Source organism: Nematocida minor (genome assembly GCF_024244105.1).
Source record: "Nematocida minor strain JUm1510 chromosome Unknown 7919, whole genome shotgun sequence".
Classification (NCBI taxonomy): Eukaryota; Fungi; Microsporidia; genus Nematocida; species Nematocida minor.
The window spans coordinates 31338-51568 of NW_026250397.1; the positions used below are offsets into that span (position 1 = coordinate 31338).

Below are 20231 nucleotides of genomic sequence, written 5' to 3' on the forward strand. Positions count from 1 at the left end.
TGAGTGTTTTTGTTTACTCTAGAGGACTTATGCAATGCTGCTTGTAAGAGTGTCGTCTGTGGGGGAAGAGTATTTATCCCAAGTTTCTTTTAGGGCAGTATTCTTTGCAGTTAATTCTTTTACAAAATCATCAAAGCTAATGCTTTCTATTCTACTAAAAACATCTGAAAATGCATTGAGGTTGTCTAGCACAATTTTAATTAATTCTTTAACTAAAGTATTATCTTTATCTGTTGAGAACTCAAGGCCAATGTCTTTCAGACTACAGGCGATTAATTTTTCAAGTATTTTTTCATATGTATTATCGAAGTTAGCATTAAAGTGAGTAATATATTCTGTATAGTCTTTGGTCTTGTCTACATCAAAGTCATGAATATCCTCTTCTATTTCATCTGTTATTGTTTTTTTGTATTCTTCTGGGACTCTGCTAACTACTAAATTGGCGTAAGTGCCGTAGTCTTTAGAGTTGTACTCTGCTGAATTCTCACAAGTATCTTTTATGCTATTTTTGATCTCAACAAAATCTCTTCGCACTAAGTTATACAGCTTCTTGAGCACGTAAGTGTACTGTTTGTTTACATTCATTTTTTCAGCTTCTGTATCTGTATCTTTCTCAATTTCTTTTATCTTTTCATCCAGCGCTGTTTCTATTTTCATCGCATTTGTTTCAGATAACTGTATAGAGCTGGTGTTTATACAGGGAGACCCAACTATTTTCTGAACTAGACACAGACATACGATCGAAAAACGAGACTCTGGTGTAGGAACATACTCGCATTTGGAATAGTCGTATTTTTCTTCTATGCCAGTCCTGCTAATTAAGTCTTCTTTTTGCGCGCGCAGCACCTTTTCAGAACCATTGGCTAATGAGTTAACTAGGCCCATTATATTCTTCAATTTATATAGTATAGTCGTATACTCTTTTATATGCCCAATAACGAAATTTTTTATTGCCAATATCAAATTTGCTTTATCTATATACTCCTGCACGCATTTCTCTATTCTCTGCAGCAAGAATCGCTGAAAGATATCTTTGTGCGTTAAGATGCTGTTTATATTGCGGTATTCATTATATTGGTTCGCTATTGTCTGTTCTACTTGAGTGGAAGTTCCTGATGCGCTATTTGTAAGCAACGTGTTTATCTGTCTATTTACAGTTGAAACTATCGAGTTTTCATATTCTATTTTTGCCATCATGGAATTGCTTTCCAGATGCTTTCGAAGCTCTGGAGCTAGCGCATGCAATAAATTTGCTTTACTCAAAAAGACATTTTTTTTGCTTTCTAGATTATTTATAATCCCTGAGTTAAGAAACTGTATGCCTTTAAAGTCTGCCTTGATAGTCTCTATAAGTTTTTTTGTTATGCCAAAGAATTCTTTCTTGTAGCTTTTTAATCCATCTATATATGTTTTGTTCTGATGCATCATTGAGTCTACTTTGACTATATTGCATTTTTCTATTTCTCCTATTTGCATTTTGTGTCTAGTCTTATTGGCTCCGTCTTTAAACACAGGAAATTCCATAATTGAGTTCACGATTTGTATGCAGGCATTTCCCAGCTCATTAGGAACTGAAAAGAAGGACTTAAAGCTGTTGTTGTTATCTATTATACTGTCTATTGTATTTTTCTTATTGTTAACTATCTCTTCTATTTCTTGATCAGTTAAATTTCCACTATCCTTCTTTTCATCATAAACAAGAGTGGCGATTTCAAAAAACCAATTCGTATATTTTACCCACATGTTCTCTTCCAGACTTTCACAAACAGTGGTTATATTGTCCGGAGTGCCAGTGCTACTATTTTTTTGATCATTTGCATGCGTTGCTGCATCCAGCCCAAGTCTTTTACTGTATTCAGAAACTCCATCAAAATACTCTTTTGCATATTTTAGTATATCTTCATTATCTGTTTCTAGAACTACAGTTAAGCTTCGGCCGATCGCCTCCACAAGCAGTGATCCTAATAGGTTAGTATTAGTCTCTACTTCATCATCTTTTTCAAAGCACGCTTCTATTGTTTTTTGAATAAACCCCTTCTCCAAGTGGGAATTCAAGTTTATAAAAGGCTGATTTTTAATTATATCTTGTGCTTTTTCATACTTCAGAGGTTCTTTAGCCTCTTTACGTGCTTTTTGTTCAGTATAAAATTTTACTAGGATTTCATTTAATGTTCTCTTTAGCTCTTTTTTCAGCAGCCTAACATGGTTTTTAGAAAAACTTTTAGTATTTTGGTCAGTTATCCCGGCTTGGACACTTGTGTTTATTATATCATGGAATAAAACTCCTTTCGTTGGCTTCTCAAATCTTTCTAAAGTTGGAAAATTGTTGTCAAAGGTAAGTAAGCTTTTGAGGTGCTGAGATTTTACTAAGCTCTGTATGCTATCTGAGGGAAGTAGGTCTATTTCGTCCAATGTCAGTATTTCACTCCTGTTCGGCCTTTTTTTTTCTTTGTAGTATATTTTTGAGAAAATTTCTTCTCTCAACGGATCTAAGCTGGCATTGCTATTATTCTGTATACTAGAACCATTGCTGTGAATAGAACTAGGTGCTGAATTGCTATCTAAACTGTTTGGAGGGCTACTATCTAAACTGTTTGGAGAGCTACTACAGCTAATTCTGTTTATTATGGATAGCAAAATAAAAACTACTACTTTGTTTCCTATATTTCTTTTTCTTTTCATCTTCTTAGTTTCCAGCTTTCTTCTCCTTTTATACCTTTAAAATGATCTCTAAATGTTTTTTATGATTTGGCAAACAAATAGTACTCTTGATTTTGAGTGCTATATTGATGAAAAGTTGTTTACAAGCATGGGTTTTTGTTGTTTAGTCTTTCTTTTTGTGTTTGTTTTGTGTATATTTATGATTAGAACTGTACACAAACAAATAGCAAATGTAAACTCTGATGTTTTGTTTGTCCAAGCACAGCGTCAATTAAACAATTCATTGTTTTGAATGTGTACACTGATCTTGTTTACATAAGAGTGCTCTTAGTTTTAGGAAAGAGATAGTGCAATGACAGCTTCTCATATACAGATATTTTTCTCTTATTTTAACTCATGCACACTAAAAGCGTTTGCATCTTGTTTCCTAGGAATTACTGCGCTTTTTCAATAAATATTGCATTCAAAAAATAATTACTGTAATTTTCTACACTTTTATTTAAAACATTCTATGAGCGCAGCTACACTTTACATTTTTTTAATTGTTCTATACAAATTGATGCACAGTGGCATTTTTATGTCGACTGACAGGGACGGCGTGCACGAACAGCTGGACTTTTGGAGAGACGGCTTTGGACAGTGTGTAAACGGTGGGTGTGTGTATCCGATGTCTTCAAAATAGTGTATTTCGCTTTTGTTCAGAAACAGTGAAGCAGCAATTGAGTGCACAGGAGCATCGCCCCATCTTTCGTAGAAAAACCCGCCAGATCTGTCAAGATAGTCAAAGTAGAGCCCGTACTTCTTGCTTCTAAAAAAGGAAAAGTCTCCTATTTCAAAGTTCGACCAAAAGTGGCACATATTGTATCTTGTAAACATTTCATCTGTGATAAATCTGTGCAAGCTAAATGGATTTAGGAGACTCCAGTAGTTTCCTTCCTTGTAAAACGTGTTGTACGCTGCCACAAACCTCTGCACTGTGCTCCAAAGGGATGTGATGGTTTGCGGAAACTCGTGGAGAGTAATGGTAAATCCGTACTTTTTTTTATTTACTCGCATGTACTCAAACACGTCATAGCCTATGTCGCAGTGTATTTGTGTGTCCGGCTCAATCCTCCAGTAGTACCTATACTTCATTGCTAGCGGATGCAGAAAGAAGAACCCTGAAAAATACCTGCACATGTGTCTGTACGACTCACTTCCTCCATAAATAATCTGTTCGCTCTCCATCTTTTTTCTTGACATTTCTGCTTTTTCTTTGTCCACCCACTCTGGATAGCTCCAGTGCTCGGCTGGGACCTTTCCAAACTCAACAGAGCTCTCTGTCAGCTCTTTGAACTGCTCCTTGAACTCCTCTGTGAACTCCTGATCATTCACTACCACGTATGGATATTTATATTTCTGATTGAAGTGGCTCTCAAAAGATTTTATTGTGCCTTTGAGCCCATCTATATCTGTGTTTCGGCATAGAATGAAGATGCACGCATTTTCCTGCTGAGCTGTCTCCCTGCTCAATAGAATCATTATGCAAATGACGATTCTGAATAACATATAAATATTTACACAAAACACATGGAATGAAAATATATAAAAAAGACCAGACAAAGTACAATGTTTTTCTGGATCTGTTGCCCGAAGACATTGATGATATCTACGAGCTGTACCGAATAATAGACAGCCAGGATAGGGTGAAAACGCTCACGCAGAGAAATATTTCTGCAGAAAGCGGTAAAACGAAAATACGCATGTCTTTGGTGCTGGAAATAGAAGTAGAAAACGTAACAGTCGATCTCTCTGTGGGGATGCTCTTCATAAAAGGAAAGATTTTAAACGAAACGGAGTACACGAAAGTTGGCTCGTTCCACACGTTAGAAGTGTGCGTAAACCAAAGAATGTCTCTGAAAAAAGATCACCTTTCCAGCTCATCAATCAAAATGCTAGAAGAAATGACCATCGAAAACAAAGCAACAATGGCTTATTTGGTGTGCAGAAAGGAGGGGTATTCTCTTGTACTGACCACCGACCATACGACAAAAAGAATTCCCCTGCTGGAAAAATCGAAACAGAAAGAAAAAGTCTTTAAACAGATTCTAGCACACCTCAAAGACAGTCTGACAGTGTTTGTGATATTGGGTGGAGACAGAGACGCAGAGGAGTACTTCAAAAAACAGAAAGAGCTAAAAAACAAAATAGTCGTTATTAAGAAAACAGTTACATCGGCTAATACGCACAAGGGAGACTGCGCAGAAATAGAACACATCTACAAAACACCCGATCTGCTTGCCAAGCTAAAGGGCCTAAAGAAGGGAAACGAGATAGCTGCGCTTTACAACTATTTTATGCTGGAAGATTCGTATGTCTCAAAGACAGCGGTTGGCATGAAAGAGACAGAGTGGGCTGCAGAGAACTTTGTCGTTAAAACACTGATAGTTGTAGACTGCGCTATAAAGTCCGAGTGCCCAGACACAAGGAAGAAGATAGAAAGCATAATCACCCTATCTAAGAAATCAAATGCAGAGATACACATTATATCTCAGTATACTCCCAACGGAGACAAGATAAAAGACAAAGGAGGGATAGTGGCTATACTCACCCAGCCCATGGAAATACAGTCTATGCTATAGTGCACAATGTGTGCTTTTAGTAGACAGTACATTCTATTTTGTTCGATTCCAAGGCAAGCGCATGATTATCTACGGTAGTATTCAAGAAGTATAAGAGATACATGTCTAAGTAGGTGGTGAATAAAATACAATGTGTTTATTTGTTCCTCGTCTTTCTTCCTATTGTCGTTGTTTTGATTAAATCTTATACGTAGTCTGTGGCTGCTAAAAATCAAATTCATTTCTATCTAAAAAACGACAATATTTGCAAAAGAAGAGCACGCAACCTCTCTGCAAGCAGTAACTAGTAGATACTAGTATGCTATACAAATGTGCATACTACTTAGAGGATGAAGATACTTTTGTTTTTCTTGGCGCGTCAGATTGCAATAGAGTGTGTCTTCTATAAAGACCAACAGGAATACCAAATAGCAAAATCATGTAAAGAATGTTGCTTAAGTGCGCGTAGTAGATTGAGTAGCTCTTCCAGTCAAAGATAATGTTTCCTATTAAGACATATACGTTAGCCAGTAGGAACATTGGGCCCATCACGCGGCTCAGGTTGGAAAGGAATTTTATATTGCAGAACTGATAGATGCAAGAAATGCCGTAGAAAATACACATGGGAAGAACCATTGCGCCGCAGCAGAAGGAGGTAAAAGACAGAGAGCACAGCCTTCTAGACGGCTGCAGGACATGCAGAAACCCAAAGTGCATAGCAAAGAGAAAACAGAGCATAAGAGTCAGCTTGTGCAGTGTTCTCCCAAGTGTTTGGTCCTTTGCAAATATAATTTTACCTATTGCTTTTCCAAGGAGGAGCACTCCCGTGTATGGAAGCACAGAAATAAGGCCTTCTCTGTTTGCTTTAAATAGGTTTTCTCGTGTTTCAAAGAACACAAAGTCAATCACTGATTTCTGGTTTATAACGGCTTCATGCGCTAGTAAAATGCTGAGCCCTGCAGTGAGCGGGTCAAAGTGTTTGAACAAAAGGCTGAGATTCTCCGAGAGAAGGTACACGAAATAGAAGTTCAGATGCGTTCCGTACTCTGTTGGATCTGAGTGGTATCCCGATAAAATAACCCCCAGCCGAATCAGCCCCATACTCCCCATGTAAATGCTTTTTTTAAGACGAAACTTGTGGCTAACGGATGAAATCATGCCTGCGTTCAGCATAAAGGCAACCACTCCAAAGTCCATCAGAGAGATCCCAAAGTATGTGCTCTTTAGCTTGTAGCTGGGATAGAAAGGAAAGTCGCACATGAAGATGGAAATGCACACTAGACTGCACACAATGTATCGAAGCCCGTCAATGATCAAAGAAGCATGGCCCGTATCTTTCTGATTGTATGTGTACTTTTTTACACTTGCACTTTTGATCAAAAACAAAATAGCGCTAGAAAAAAGCAGAACCTGGCTGATCAGCACAGATCTAGTCGCCGAGACAATGTAGTGGATCGTGCAAATGCCAGAGAGCAGGACCCAGAAGTTTTCTATCTTGAAGTAGTCAACAATTATGAGCCAATAAATAGAGCAGCAAGTGGTGTGCAGAAGTTCAGCCCGGGGGTATGCTGGAGTTGTAATAAACATAATTTTCTAAAAAATATTCTACTTTATAATGAACATAGAAGAGCTGAGAAAAGCACTACACGAAGAAAAAGACGAGAGAAAAAAAGCCAAGATAGAGAAAAAGATTGAAAAGATGGTCAAGTTCTTGAACAAACTGCAGGTGCAGAAGGACACAGCGCCAAAAGAGGGCAAACCAAAAACAAAAAAAGTGATTGAGTTTGAAGAAGCAGAAGAGATACCAGCCGGAGAAAAGAAGGCTGTAAAAGACTTGGCGGGACAGTTTAATCCCAAATCGGTGGAAAATGGATGGTTTTCCTGGTGGGAGAAGGAGGGATACTTTACCCCAGAGTTTAAAACCAAAGTGCAGAACGGCAAAACGTTCACTATAGTCCTTCCTCCCCCAAATGTCACGGGATCCCTGCACGTGGGACACGCAATGATGGCTTCGATCCAAGATACAGTCGTCAGACTAAAAAGAATGCTGGGATACAAGACTCTGTATCTCCCAGGAACAGACCACGCAGGAATTGCCACACAGGTAGTTGTTGAAAAAGCAATGGAAAAACAAGGAAAACACAGAAAAGACTGCACACGAGAAGAGTTTCTGGAGAAAGTGTGGGAGTGGAAAGAGCAGCATGGCACACAGATTGTCAACCAGTTCAGAAGGCTTGGCACTAGCTTGGATTTTACACGAGAGAAATTCACCATGGACGAAGAGCTCTCACAGGCAGTAACAGAGGCATTTGTCAGATTCCATGAAGACGGGCTTATATACAGAGGAAATAGGCTGGTCAACTGGTGCGCAAAGATACAGACAACTCTGAGCGACCTAGAGGTAGACCATAAGACAGTGGAGCCATACGAAAAAGTGCACACAGACGGAAAAGAGCATACTTTCGGAGTAATATACACTGTGAAATACGAAATAGAGGCAAACGGTAAGACTTATACGGTAGAAGTGCCCACCACTCGGCCAGAGACAATCTTTGGTGACTCTGCCCTGTGCGCACACCCAAATGATGAAAGATATTCTCATTTCAAAAATTCAGGCAACAATGAAAGTGAATGCACGCCCATCAATCCTCTTACAGGAGAAAAGATGAGATTCGTTTTTGATGAGGCAGCAGAGATGGACTTTGGCACGGGTCTTCTTAAGATTACGCCCGCCCATGACCCCACAGACTTTGAGGTGGGCTTGAGACACAATCTTCTCTCTACCTCTGTTATCGATGCTAATAACAGAATGACAGTTGGGCCTTTTAAAAACATGCTCAGGTTCGACGCCAGAAGAGAAACAGTGGCTCTGCTAAAATCTAAAGGACTTCTTGTCCGGGAGGAAGGGCATCCTTCGAGCATTCCCATATGTTCACGCACGGGTGAGGTAATTGAGCCCAGACTCACTGCGCAGTGGTGGATGAACTGCAAGGAATTAGCCAAAAAGGCACAGGAAGTAACTAAAACAGGAACACTAAAGGTGCTGCCAAATGAAATGTGCAAGGTATGGGATGCCTGGCTGTCCAATGTAAGGGACTGGTGTCTCTCCAGACAGCTGTGGTGGGGGCACAGAATACCTGCATACTCTCGCAATGGAGTGTGGTATGTTGCGAGAAGCAAAGAAGAAGCTGAAAAACAGGCAGGAGGAGAAGTGGAGCAGGAGGAAGACGTTTTGGACACTTGGTTCTCTTCTGGTCTCTGGCCCTTTGCTGTGCTCGGGTGGCCAAAGGACTCTGATGACATGCTGAAGTACTATCCCACCTCTCTGCTGGAGACGGGGAAAGATATTGTCTTTTTCTGGGTTGCGAGGATGGTTATGATGGGAATTGCCTTAACAGGAAAGTGTCCGTTTGATACTGTGCTTTTCCACAGCATAGTAAGAGACGCACACGGAGAAAAAATGAGCAAGAGCAAGGGGAACGTGATTGATCCTGTGGATGTTATTTCCGGTGTTTCTCTGGATGATCTTTTGAAAAAACTGAAAAACGGAAATTTGTCTGAGAAAGAGATAAAAACGGCCTCTAAAAACATAGCGCAGGAGTACCCGCAGGGAATTGAGGCGTGTGGAAGCGATGCACTGAGGTATTCTTTGCTCTCAAGTGCTTCGCTGGGAAGAGACGTGTGTCTGAGCATAGAAAAAGTTGTGGGGTGCAGAAAGTTCTGCAATAAGGTGTGGAATGCGATGAAGTTTGCGCTGTCACAAAATGCCAAAAAAAGCACAAATAACAGCAATGCGTCAGAGACCGATGAGAACATGGAGTACAAAAAGAGCTCATTTGAGTATGCCTCTGACAGGTGGATAGAAAGCAGGTTTTTGAACACCGTGAGAAGCACAGCCGAGTCAATAGAGACGTACAACTTTATGAAAGCTGCAGTAGATGTGCAGCAGTTTATGATCTACGAGTTCTGCGACTTTTACCTGGAAATGTTCAAGGGGCGTAAGGACTCAGCAGGCATTAGAACTTTGCGGATGGTTGCGCTTGGGTTTGTTAAGATGGCGCATCCTCTGCTTCCCTTTTTAACAGAAGAGATCTATCAGGTAATGAAGAATTCTTGGGAGCTTGATGGATACACGTGGATGCCTTCCATTACGGTGGAGGAGTATCCTTTAGAAAATAACGGCATAGAAAAAGAAAGCGCTGAGGAGGCCCAGTGGATGGACTCTGTCCTAGAGCTGGTAAAAAGCGCTAGATCAAAAGTGTCGCTGAAAACAGGAATAACAAAGATTGTGGTCGAGTCCTCTGAGAAAACACAATCTCTGGAAAGAGCAAGCGGTATTTTAGCTCGGCTGATGGGAGTAGAGGTGTCCTTTGAAAAAGACGCAGCATTTGACGAAGAAGCATCTGGAATTCAATATAAGCTGGTTTAGCCCAATGTTCTTGGAAGTGCCGCTTTAGATCGAAATTAAAATAAATTCTACTATTGAATTAACAGCCATTTTCATTGTAAAGATGCACTAGAGAATTTCAGATAATTTATTAGCTCTCAGTCTTTCTGTATAGATTTTGCAAAAATTACCATATTCGATGTGCAGTATCACCATGATAGCAGAACAATATATTCACAAACCAACTAGTAGAAGTGTTTTTGTAAGTAGATATAATGTTGTAACTGCTGCATTTTCTTTATCTATTATGTTAGCGGCAAAAACTCAACGCCTTCAACTGTCGCTGCACATATGTACCTGTTAAACAGCACAGCATCGAGTGTTATGCTATGTATTGAATACTCTGATAGTATTTTGTTATCCGATTTTAGGGAGATGACAAAGACTTTCCCAGTGTTTGTTATTGCAATCGCTACAGCTGATGATATTGCGATTATTTTCACAACACATGCTTCGTCTTCTGATAGTATGCATGTTTTTTCTATTTTATATTTTGTATCAATGATGGTCACAGTTGACTTAAAATCTCCAAAAATTAGCAAATCTTCAATAAAACTGATGGACTCGACAGATGTTCTCTCTGGGTTATCATTCTTGTAGACATTCGTGAGAGTGTTCTGTGTGCTGGAGTATGCCAGTATGCACACCAGCCCATTCCCATATCCAACTCCTACAGACCTTCCTGTGCTATTTACCTGCATAACACGAATGTCGCTGTCTACCTCTGCCTGGTACTTAGCCAACAGCGATCCTTTTTCCTTATCATAGATAATTATTTGAGAAGATGAGAGCGTATACAGCACATCTCCTATCTCTACTATCTCCAAAATATCAGAGGAATGGCCTATGTACATGCAGGGTATTCTGCTCTCTACCTCATTTGCAGATAGAGGCACTCTTTCTACCATCCCGTCAACTGTTCCCACATAGATTTTAGTTTTGTCTTCAGACAGCACAGCCTTGGATACGTCCATTTGCAGATCTGCAGTGTGCACTTCTTTCATGTATCTTCCATTTCCAAACACTATGTTTATCTCGGCAAGAGTCCCGTCCATAGACACTGCCACGGCTTTTTTGCCAGAAATAAATCTGGCCATTACAACAGAATCTTCAAATCCTTCAATTACTTCATCAATTATGTACTCTGTGCCGTTAAACTTGTAAAAAGTAACTGCGTCATCTCCTCCCCCCGCTATCACCATGTTTAGGTCTTTCTGGGCGTCTATAGCGTATATTTCTTCTGTTTTTTCTTTTATGTGCTCCTCCATGCTAAAATGCTTTATGGAAATATTTTCCTTTCTTTATTCAGTCCACAGAAAAATGCACATTTGGCAGCCGCGCTGGAGCAATAACTATTTTTGCAAAATGCACAGCACAAAAGATAGACAGAAAAATTAGAAACTGTACACATTAAACCAGAAATCAAATGCTTTTCAGCCGTTTATTATTTAATTTTCTGCGCTAGGTCTTTCTGCGCCTCTATCATTGACTTTAGGAACTCTTCGGTTACTTTCTTTCTTGCGATGGGGGGCTTATAGTACAATCCTTCTTCTGTTACTATTCTTATAATACATGCCATGCACTTCGTGAAGTTAGTCAGCGTAAAAAAGCCGTTTTGGAAATTCGAGTTCTTTCGCACCAGCAGGCGAATGTTCACGGCATTTCCGTTGCTGAATGACACAGGAGCAAAAACCAAACCTGAAAGCATCTTCTCCTCCTGCACATACCACTGCAGTCTTTTCTTCAGTTTCAGTATTGCCTCATTGCTGCACTCTATGTTGATTGGTAGATCTATGGCCCAGTACTGCGAAATAGACCGCCTTACATTGACCACTGGGAACTTGCTTACCACGCTGTTCTGTATTATCGTGTACACGCCTGCCCATGTGGTGAAACACGTCGAAAAAAGACCCACTTTGTTGACTATCATGTTCTCTCCTCTGATGTACACTCTGTCTCCTGTGTCATAAGGATGAGAGATCAGCAGGAAAATAAAACTTTCAAAGAAACTCACGCTCCCTGGGATCACTGCATTGATAAGAACAAAGGAAAAGAAAGTCTGCAGGAAGAGATTCTTTAGATTCATCGATATTGTAAATACTATAAAGAGCAGTATTCCCTCCAGTATGTGCAGAAACCCGTTGAAATGGCTGATCAGTCTGCGGCAGTCTTTTATGGCCACATAGAGATTTGTTCTTTCCAAGGAGATCTGTCTAAATGTTTCTTTGAACGTTGCGTACTGTATTCTGCTTCTCTCTCCATACGAAATCAGAGAGAACAAATTGTTTGCATCTTCTGGCGAAAACTCGTTAAGAAGCGAGGCCACAGAGATCGATCCTTCGACTTCATCCATCACAGGCGTAAGACGCGGTCTGTTCGGGATTCTAAGGCTCTCTCCCAGGCCGTATCCATACTCCTCCATGACCGAGCCTTCTGTCTCTTCTGTTCTCCTCCACTTTTTGAAAATGTCCAAAGAGGAAAGCTCTTGAGGCCTTCCTTTTTTGTAAAACACGTCAATTGTCAGATCGTACTGAAGATCTGCTTGCGTAATTTTGTTGCTTGCGTAGAGAAGGTACTTCTCCAGCTGAAGAACTTCCAGGTTGTGCCCCGTGCTGAAGTCTTTGAACAAGTTTCTTTTTGTTATGGAGTAGAGGATGAGAAGAAGAACTCTTACACAAAGCGCAGAAAAGACAACAACCCACACGCCAGGTATCTGGTACTTGGGCCAGGGCCAGAGAATGACCACTCCTGTGAGAAACAGCTGGAGCCTCGTTTTGTAGAAAAGAAAGCACGGAATGCTGTACTTGCACCTCGAGTAGAGGAGAGGGAATATTCCAAATAGAAGAATGGAAGAGGAAAGATGAAGGAGCACAGAAGCCACCCATCCTGCATTGTTCTGCAGGAGAAGAAACCCAACAAACCAGCTGAGTGCCAGAAAGCAGCCCAAAATAACGACAAAGTATGAATTCTCCTTCTGCTTCATAAACAAATATTTTATTTGTCTGCACGAGAGGCATAAAAATGCTTGCTCTTGCTCAAATGCAAAGCTGACTAAAATAAAAACTGCTGCCAAGAGACGAAAACCAGCTGATAAGATAGAGCCATCTGCTATATGTAGAAAAACTTTTATCCTCTCTACTCTCTACACAAGGATATAAATGTAAATCAAAATACTTTATTTGGTAATTCTCCACTCTTCTGCAGATTTAATCTATCTGCTGCAGCACAATAAACACTTTTCTTCCACTATATTATCACCAACTGTAACTAGCTGTTCTGCGCATCACTCTTCTGCGGCTCTTTCTTTACGTACCCAATGAGTCTGTTCTCTAAAAGCTTCTTGTAGTTGATCCATGGATGGATTGTGTTAAATATCACTGTGCAATCTTTTCCTCCGTTCTCCAGAATGATATCTGCTCCCCCGGGGTGCTCTTTCACGTAATCAGTAACATCGTACACAAGGCCTGAAAGAATAACCCAGCAGCTTTTTCTGTGGTTGTTCTGCGCAACCTCTTCCACTGTGTAGAGCTTGGGCCGGGCGCGGATCATCTTGATGCTAATTAAATGTAAATTAATTGCAAATTAATTCCACTCCCAGGCCCAAACTAGCCCCAATTCCAAAGCAGCTTGTTGGATTGAAATAAAAATAAAAAAACAAAACAAAAACATGGCAGAGGAAAACACAGCAACAGCAATACTTGATGAAAGGCGAACAAACAGCTACCAAATAGTCTACCCCACAGACGACTGTGTGAAGGGAGAGTGCCGGCTAGACCCCGCAGACGTAGGCATTTCGTACGCAAGAATGCAGGAGCTGAACATTTTTCAGTACGACGTAATACTCATAAAGGGAAAGAAAAGAAAAGAGTCCCTTTTCATGGTGAAGAAAATGGACATTCCAGACGACAAAATAGTTCTACTTCGAGAGGGGTGTGAGAATCTGTGCTCGCGTGTCGGGGATTTTGTGAAGCTCTACGAGCTGATGGATGACACAATCACCGTGGAAAAAGCAACTATCCTCCCCGTGAAAGAAGATCTCGAGGGAGTGAACATAGATGTGTACAATGACCTGCTTAAAGAATACTTCGAAAAAGCAGTCCGCCCCATCCACGTAAATGACACCCTTACAATTCGGAACAACAAAGTGTTCAGATTCAAAGTGACACAGGTGAAGGCAGGCCCTCACTGCTTTGGGAAGGTGGGAAAAGACACGGAAATATTCTGTTCAGGAGAAATATCCGAAGAAGAGCTGATGGCTGAAAAGAACATGATAGGATACGATGACATCGGAGGGTGCAGAAAACAGATGGCGAAGATAAGAGAGCTTGTAGACCTTCCACTGCGCCACCCTGTTCTCTTCCAAAAGCTTGGTGCTAAGCCTCCCAGAGGAATTCTCATGCACGGCCCCCCGGGGACAGGAAAGACAATGATCGCGCGAGCAGTTGCAAATGAGTCAGGGGCTTTCTTTTTCCTCATCAATGGCCCTGAGATTATGTCCAAGCTCTCAGGAGAGAGCGAGAATAACCTGCGAAAAGCCTTTAAAGAAGCAGAGAAAAACAGCCCCAGCATTATCTTCATAGATGAAATAGATGCTATAGCACCAAAGAGAGATAAGAGCCAGGGAGAAGTTGAAAAGAGAGTAGTATCACAGCTTCTCACCCTTATGGATGGGCTCAACTCGAGAGCTACTGTGATTGTGATCGGTGCTACTAACCGCCCTAACAGCATAGACCCTGCTCTTCGAAGATTTGGAAGATTTGACAGAGAAATAGAAATAGGAATACCAGACTTTGCAGGAAGACTCGAGATTATGAGAATCCACACGAAGAACATTCTCATGGCAGAGTCTACAGACATCGAGAAAATAGCAAAAGACACGCACGGGTACACGGGGAGTGATTTAGCCTCTCTTTGCTCAGAAGCTGCCCTGCAGCAGATACGCGAGAAGATGCACTTATTTGACTTAGACAGTGACACTCTTGACATAGGAGTGCTCAACTCCCTTGCAGTTTCGCAGGAGAACTTTGAGTACGCGCTGCGACACACTGATCCCAGCTCGCTCAGAGAAACTGTCCTAGAGGCTCCCAATGTCTCTTGGGATGATGTAGGAGGGCTAGAGCAAGTGAAGACTGAGCTCAGAGAGATGGTGCAGTACCCTGTTGAGTATCCTGATCTGTACAGAGAGTTTGGAATGAGCCCTTCCAGAGGTGTGCTCTTCTATGGTCCCCCAGGGTGCGGTAAGACTCTCTTGGCTAAGGCAGTTGCCAGTCAGTGCAATGCAAACTTTGTGTCGATCAAAGGCCCAGAGCTACTGACAATGTGGGTCGGAGAGAGTGAGGCAAATCTCAGAGAAATCTTTGATAAAGCGCGAGCTGCAGCACCGTGTGTTCTTTTCTTTGATGAGATCGACTCGATCGCTAGAGCCAGGGGAGGAGACAGGAATACATCAGGAGGAGCCACACAGATCCTCAACCAGATGCTTATTGAAATGGATGGAATGAACTCCAAAAAGAACGTGTTTGTCATAGGAGCTACAAACAGGCCAGATGTCATTGAGCCTGCGCTTATGAGACCAGGAAGATTGGATCAGCTTATCTACATTCCTCTTCCCGATGAGGAGAGCAGACTTTCCATCCTGAAGGCAAGTCTGCAGAAGGCTCCGCTGGATGAGTCAGTGAATCTACGGGACATAGCTAAAAAGACCGTGGGGTTCTCGGGGGCTGACTTGACAGAGGTGTGCCAAAAGGCGTGCAAGTTCGCTGTTAAGAAGAGAATTGAGGAAGAAATAGCTGCGAAAAAGGGAGGAATGGAAATTTCAGATGTTTCTGCTCCGGAAGCAGGAGAAAGCACGGGAAAAACTGTCTGTGTGACAAGTGAAAACTTCCGCATGGCTCTGGAGAGATCCAGAAGAAGCGTGAGCGAGGAAGAAGAGAGGAAATACGACGGATTCCAGAGCAAGTACAAGGAAGGGCTGGGATCTCTTTCAGAGACAGTCGATGAGTCGGGGCTTTACGACTAAGCATTTCTGAAAGAAATAAATATTCCAAAGGTTGAGATGTTTTGATGGTTTGTGCTCTATCTAATCTATTTTTAACTTTTACTGATGTGCAGATATTTATGATGAAAAGTGTATGTGGACAGGAGTTGCCCATTCTTTGCTGTACACTTTGAGTGAAAATGTGTGAAAGATGGAGATAGAACTCTACTTCGATGGGGCTCTAAAAAGCTGAGAAGAAAGAGCTTACAAGGCAATCAGGGAGTAGTATGGTCTGTAGGATAGGCTGTATATGGATAGTATGTGTGTTTATTCTATGTATGGCAGCAGATCATTTTAAAAAATAATTGGCATTTAGCTTGCTTGGCATGATAAAAATTTTATGAATAATTCATACTCTGCTCTTGTGGTTGCTGGTGCTAGTGGCTCAGGGAAATCCACGATCGTAAAGCACCTGGTGCACAGATTCCCAGACACGTTTACGCTGTCTATTTCGTACACGACAAGAACGCCAAGAGAGAAAGAAATAGATGGCAGAGATTATCATTTCATAAGCCAGGAAGAGTTCAATGAAAAAATTAAAAAGAACGAGTTCATAGAATACGCAGAGTACGCAGGGAACTATTATGGAACAGGAATAGAGTATAGCACCGTGGAGAAGGGGAAAATACTTTTGCTGGAAATCGAAAAAAAGGGGGTCAAGAAAATAAAAGAGTCTGGGCTCAATGCAGCGTACTTGTATATATACGCATCCATGTCAGTGCTGCATGCAAGAATTTCCCAGCGAGCCATTATAACACAGGACGAGCTGAGCAAGCGCCTTATGAAAGCAAAAGAGGAAAACATGTACGGCTGCAGCGATGAGTTTGACGAGGTCATTAATAATGAAGATCTGGAAACAACATTGAAGGAGGCAGAGGAGTTTGTCAAAAGTAAATTCAATGTTAAATAAACCACTGAACAACTTGTTCTACTGATTTCTTTTCTTTTTGCAGAGTTTAGCAGCCAGAAAAATGAGACTATTCTTTTAGAAGTAAAGTGTCTGCTGCACTGCAAAATGTGTACTTCTATTATTTTTATTTATTTATACACTATTCGTCTGTTTCTTGTCTGATTTTTCAGAGAGTGCTGTTGTCCCCTTGAAAATAAATATTTAAGAAATTTTTTAGCACAATTTCTAATGAATTTGATCATGAATGGTGTAACAATGTTACTACTTGCGCTATCAAGCTTCAGAGAAAATAACACAGGAAGCAGATTCGGTGTAAGTCTAGTAGACAACGATGTGGTAGAAATAAGCAAACTAAAATATGACAAGATAGAAGGCGATATAAAAAGATTGCACTTCGTAGTAAAAAAAAGTGATAATGACGCTTGCAATAGAAGTTCAGAGAAATGGAAAATCACAACTAAGCTTCATATCACTGGAGGCAATGTAGATCAGATAAAGAATTCTGCTGAAGAGTCTGAAAGTCCAGCTGTAAACCCAGAGAATAAAAGAGGCGAAGAAAGAGGTTGTATGATGAACATAGACAAGTCTACAATACCGGTACAAATTCTAAAGGACTTGCTAATAAAAATATCAAGCGAAGACTACTACTACCAGGAAATGTGCGATTTCTTCATGTCTATAATATTTTCGCAGGTTCTACACAATGGAAATACAGACACAAAAAAGATACAGAAGGATTGCCTGCTGATGTACGAAAAATTTCAGCGCCCTTACTTAAAAGATAACTACAAATTGGCCAGAGACTTCGATGCTATTGTAAAAGAGCTTCCAGACTACCAAAACGAAAGAGTTATGGGAGAAGACCCTACTGTTATTGCCGGAATAACTGAGTATACTCACACGCTATTGTGGTTTAATAGAATGTTTAATTTCGACGATCTAACATACATCTACGCATACTTCATAGAGTCAGAAGACCTGCACACACCTTATATGTTTCTGCTGTCTGCAGTCGATATAGTCAGAAAATACGAGCATACAAAAGAATTTCCTTTTGAAACGCTTGGAGAGGAAAAAATAAAAGAATTGATAGAGAAAAGCAAAGAGCTAGACAAAAAATATAGAAAAGATTTCATCAGACATCGGATGAGCAATGCTCAATGGATATTTGAAGGACTGAAAACTCTACTGTATAGCTTCAAGAGAACTGTTAAATTTTTTATGAAGTATGTATTCAGACGGTAGCCCCACAGAGATTGCAAGAAATCAGAGGAAGGGCAGTCCTAGACAGACAGCTCTATAGCCAATAAAGAATATATGATAAATATTGGTCAAAAAGACCCTTTTTACTGGTTGCCAAACAGAGAGATAGTGTGCAGCGGACCAATTAGACTTAGCTTATTACTAAAAGTTTTCATTCTTTATTTGCATGGATATAAATAAGAGCATAAAAGTGCTATTAGACGCAATAAACGCCTTCAAGTCAGCAAACACAAGCGAGTCTGTTTTGATGGCTAAATTTCCTGCCAAGATAGATAATATAGAAATAGTAAAACAGGATGTAGATAAGGACATAGTGAGGCTGGGGTTCTACGTAAAACACCCGGGGGACACAGAGGAAAAACCAATTGATAAAAAAGGCAAGCCTGTGGAATTTTTAAGAAAGCTACTGTGCAAGCTGTATGCTATCAGAGAATATTACCAGGAGATGCAGGACTTCTTCATCCCCATAATATACGCAGAGGTCATGGGAAATGAAAACATCACGTACGAAGAGGTTGAGAAAGACTGCATGCTGATTTACGAGAGGTTTTTGTATCCATACCTAAAAGATAAATTTGCGCTTTCAATCCAGTATGAAGAAATTCTGAAAAAAATCCCAGGGTACTCTCCTAATCAGGCTACTGCAGAGATCCAGGATCTAAATGGAATACTAGTTGAGCTAAAGCACACTGCGCTATGGTTTGGAAGAGTTTTTAATTACTACGACCTGGTGTACGTATACAAATACTTGCTGGAGTCAGAGCTGCACACCCCATACATATTCTTCTTGGCGGCAATTGACACAATCAGAGAGAGAGAAAAGATGGATATGAGAGAGCTGCAGAGCAAAAGCATGACGCTTGGGGAGAAGAAAATGAAAGCTCTGATAGAAAAAAGCAAAAAGCTAGACAAAAGCTATAAAAGCGAGTTTTCAAAGAAACAATCCACAAAGTATATTTATGTGGCATTAGCCACTGCAGGCGTACTGTCTGCTGTAGTAGCAGGCTTTTTATTATCGGTAGAAAAGTCCAATCGAAAATAAAAGCGATGTGCTGATGTTTTTACACTAAGTTCTCTGATTGTTTTTACTACAGATATAATGCGCATGATATGAGTTGTCTAAGAGTGGTAGGAAAAAGATAGTAAACACGTTTTATTTGGAATCAGTCAAAATACTTGTTGGCTATTGAAACATCTACTTCATTTGCGTAGTTGGGAACTATCAGCTTTCTAACTGGCTTTGGGCTGCTTGGTGCAAGTTTAAATAATCGCCCTGTTTTGTCTATTATCTCATAGCCGTCTGCAGTGGCTGTTCCATCTACAATAAAACTGTCTGATAGATTTTCTATTTCTTTACAGGTGATCGATAAATCTTCTATACTGTCTACGCTTAGGAGCAAAGGAGCTTCATTTGTTATGATTAGAATTGTGTTCTCAAATGAAAGGATCTTTCGCACTCTGCACTCTGCCTCCAAGTTTATGTTTGATATGCTTTTTGGATTTTCTACGCCTGGCAGGGTGTCTCCTATTTCTTTTATTTCTTTTTCCACTAGGTCAAATATTGCGGTTCTTCCTGTTTCTGTATTGTAGAAAGAAATGTACCAGTCGTACCCTCCTGCTACGATGTACTCTTTGAACATCTCCACTGATACCAGTGGCTTACTATGGACCAGCACGAACTTTTTGATTCTGTAGGGATGGCTTTTGTCTGTGATTCTGATTTTATTGTCTTTATCTATCGTGATAATCGATGTGTCTGCTATTTTCATGTCTGTTATCATGGAAATAGACCCAAACAAATAGACAGGGATGTTTTCTGCTGGATTTGCAGAAAGACTGCTCAGATTGTCTAATCTGTAAACAGACCCCAACCGGTCTGCAATGTACATAGAATCTTTGTCAACTACTATCTTTGTGGGTGTTTTTGCAGCTCTACTTATTAATTTTACGCTGTTCCCCTCTATTTTCAGTATTTCTTTGTTTTCTGTTACCACATAGTTGTCAAATACAAGCACTGTCTTGCTATTCAGGTCAATCGTGCTGTGCTCTCCGTTGCTGTACTTGTTTATTTGTGCTCCGTTTAGAATAGTGTTACTGTTATTTGCATGCACTATTGTATAAATCATGGAATGCAAATAAAAAATTAAAGAAATAAAATTACATAACGGCTCCAACAGAACAAAAAGCAAAAAGAGGCAGCTTTTCTGTGAGATATCACTGTGTTCATAGGGATAGTTGAATGCCAATGCACTGCTGCTCTTTTTAACTCAGATGATAGCTTTAAGATACTTTATAACTGCTAAATGTACAGTT

At 40.4% G+C, this 20231-nt stretch overlaps 13 protein-coding genes across 13 annotated transcripts; 6 read left to right on the plus strand and 7 right to left on the minus strand.

Annotated features, from left to right (window-relative positions):
- Nucleotides 1-27: 27 nt before the first annotated feature.
- Nucleotides 28-2682, minus strand: NEMIN01_0811 (uncharacterized protein; the record flags this gene model as incomplete). Its single annotated transcript, XM_051476753.1, has 1 exon — nt 28-2682. One exon carries the CDS (start codon nt 2680-2682, stop codon nt 28-30), a length of 2655 nt encoding a protein of 884 aa, XP_051332713.1.
- A 507-nt stretch (nt 2683-3189) lies between these two features.
- Nucleotides 3190-4182, minus strand: NEMIN01_0812 (alpha 1,2-mannosyltransferase; the record flags this gene model as incomplete). Its single annotated transcript, XM_051476754.1, has 1 exon — nt 3190-4182. One exon carries the CDS (start codon nt 4180-4182, stop codon nt 3190-3192), a length of 993 nt encoding a protein of 330 aa, XP_051332714.1.
- A 53-nt stretch (nt 4183-4235) lies between these two features.
- Nucleotides 4236-5282, plus strand: NEMIN01_0813 (protein pelota; the record flags this gene model as incomplete). The annotated part of the gene is made up of 1 exon (XM_051476755.1): nt 4236-5282. The coding sequence occupies one exon, from the start codon at nt 4236-4238 to the stop codon at nt 5280-5282; it is 1047 nt and encodes a 348-aa protein (XP_051332715.1).
- Nucleotides 5283-5600: 318 nt separating this feature from the next.
- On the minus strand, nt 5601-6848 carry NEMIN01_0814 (glucosaminylphosphatidylinositol acyltransferase; the record flags this gene model as incomplete). Its single annotated transcript, XM_051476756.1, has 1 exon — nt 5601-6848. The coding sequence occupies one exon, from the start codon at nt 6846-6848 to the stop codon at nt 5601-5603; it is 1248 nt and encodes a 415-aa protein (XP_051332716.1).
- A 28-nt stretch (nt 6849-6876) lies between these two features.
- NEMIN01_0815 (valyl-tRNA synthetase) lies at nt 6877-9690 on the plus strand (the record flags this gene model as incomplete). The annotated part of the gene is made up of 1 exon (XM_051476757.1): nt 6877-9690. The coding sequence occupies one exon, from the start codon at nt 6877-6879 to the stop codon at nt 9688-9690; it is 2814 nt and encodes a 937-aa protein (XP_051332717.1).
- A 263-nt stretch (nt 9691-9953) lies between these two features.
- Nucleotides 9954-10976, minus strand: NEMIN01_0816 (uncharacterized protein; the record flags this gene model as incomplete). The annotated part of the gene is made up of 1 exon (XM_051476758.1): nt 9954-10976. The coding sequence occupies one exon, from the start codon at nt 10974-10976 to the stop codon at nt 9954-9956; it is 1023 nt and encodes a 340-aa protein (XP_051332718.1).
- Nucleotides 10977-11152: 176 nt separating this feature from the next.
- On the minus strand, nt 11153-12691 carry NEMIN01_0817 (uncharacterized protein; the record flags this gene model as incomplete). Its single annotated transcript, XM_051476759.1, has 1 exon — nt 11153-12691. The coding sequence occupies one exon, from the start codon at nt 12689-12691 to the stop codon at nt 11153-11155; it is 1539 nt and encodes a 512-aa protein (XP_051332719.1).
- Nucleotides 12692-12975: 284 nt separating this feature from the next.
- On the minus strand, nt 12976-13257 carry NEMIN01_0788 (uncharacterized protein; the record flags this gene model as incomplete). Its single annotated transcript, XM_051476730.1, has 1 exon — nt 12976-13257. One exon carries the CDS (start codon nt 13255-13257, stop codon nt 12976-12978), a length of 282 nt encoding a protein of 93 aa, XP_051332690.1.
- A 118-nt stretch (nt 13258-13375) lies between these two features.
- NEMIN01_0818 (transitional endoplasmic reticulum ATPase) lies at nt 13376-15727 on the plus strand (the record flags this gene model as incomplete). Its single annotated transcript, XM_051476760.1, has 1 exon — nt 13376-15727. One exon carries the CDS (start codon nt 13376-13378, stop codon nt 15725-15727), a length of 2352 nt encoding a protein of 783 aa, XP_051332720.1.
- A 358-nt stretch (nt 15728-16085) lies between these two features.
- Nucleotides 16086-16655, plus strand: NEMIN01_0819 (guanylate kinase; the record flags this gene model as incomplete). Its single annotated transcript, XM_051476761.1, has 1 exon — nt 16086-16655. The coding sequence occupies one exon, from the start codon at nt 16086-16088 to the stop codon at nt 16653-16655; it is 570 nt and encodes a 189-aa protein (XP_051332721.1).
- A 228-nt stretch (nt 16656-16883) lies between these two features.
- On the plus strand, nt 16884-17900 carry NEMIN01_0820 (uncharacterized protein; the record flags this gene model as incomplete). The annotated part of the gene is made up of 1 exon (XM_051476762.1): nt 16884-17900. The coding sequence occupies one exon, from the start codon at nt 16884-16886 to the stop codon at nt 17898-17900; it is 1017 nt and encodes a 338-aa protein (XP_051332722.1).
- Nucleotides 17901-18084: 184 nt separating this feature from the next.
- On the plus strand, nt 18085-18960 carry NEMIN01_0821 (uncharacterized protein; the record flags this gene model as incomplete). Its single annotated transcript, XM_051476763.1, has 1 exon — nt 18085-18960. One exon carries the CDS (start codon nt 18085-18087, stop codon nt 18958-18960), a length of 876 nt encoding a protein of 291 aa, XP_051332723.1.
- A 121-nt stretch (nt 18961-19081) lies between these two features.
- Nucleotides 19082-20044, minus strand: NEMIN01_0822 (uncharacterized protein; the record flags this gene model as incomplete). The annotated part of the gene is made up of 1 exon (XM_051476764.1): nt 19082-20044. One exon carries the CDS (start codon nt 20042-20044, stop codon nt 19082-19084), a length of 963 nt encoding a protein of 320 aa, XP_051332724.1.
- Between the last annotated feature and the right edge of the window lie 187 nt (nt 20045-20231).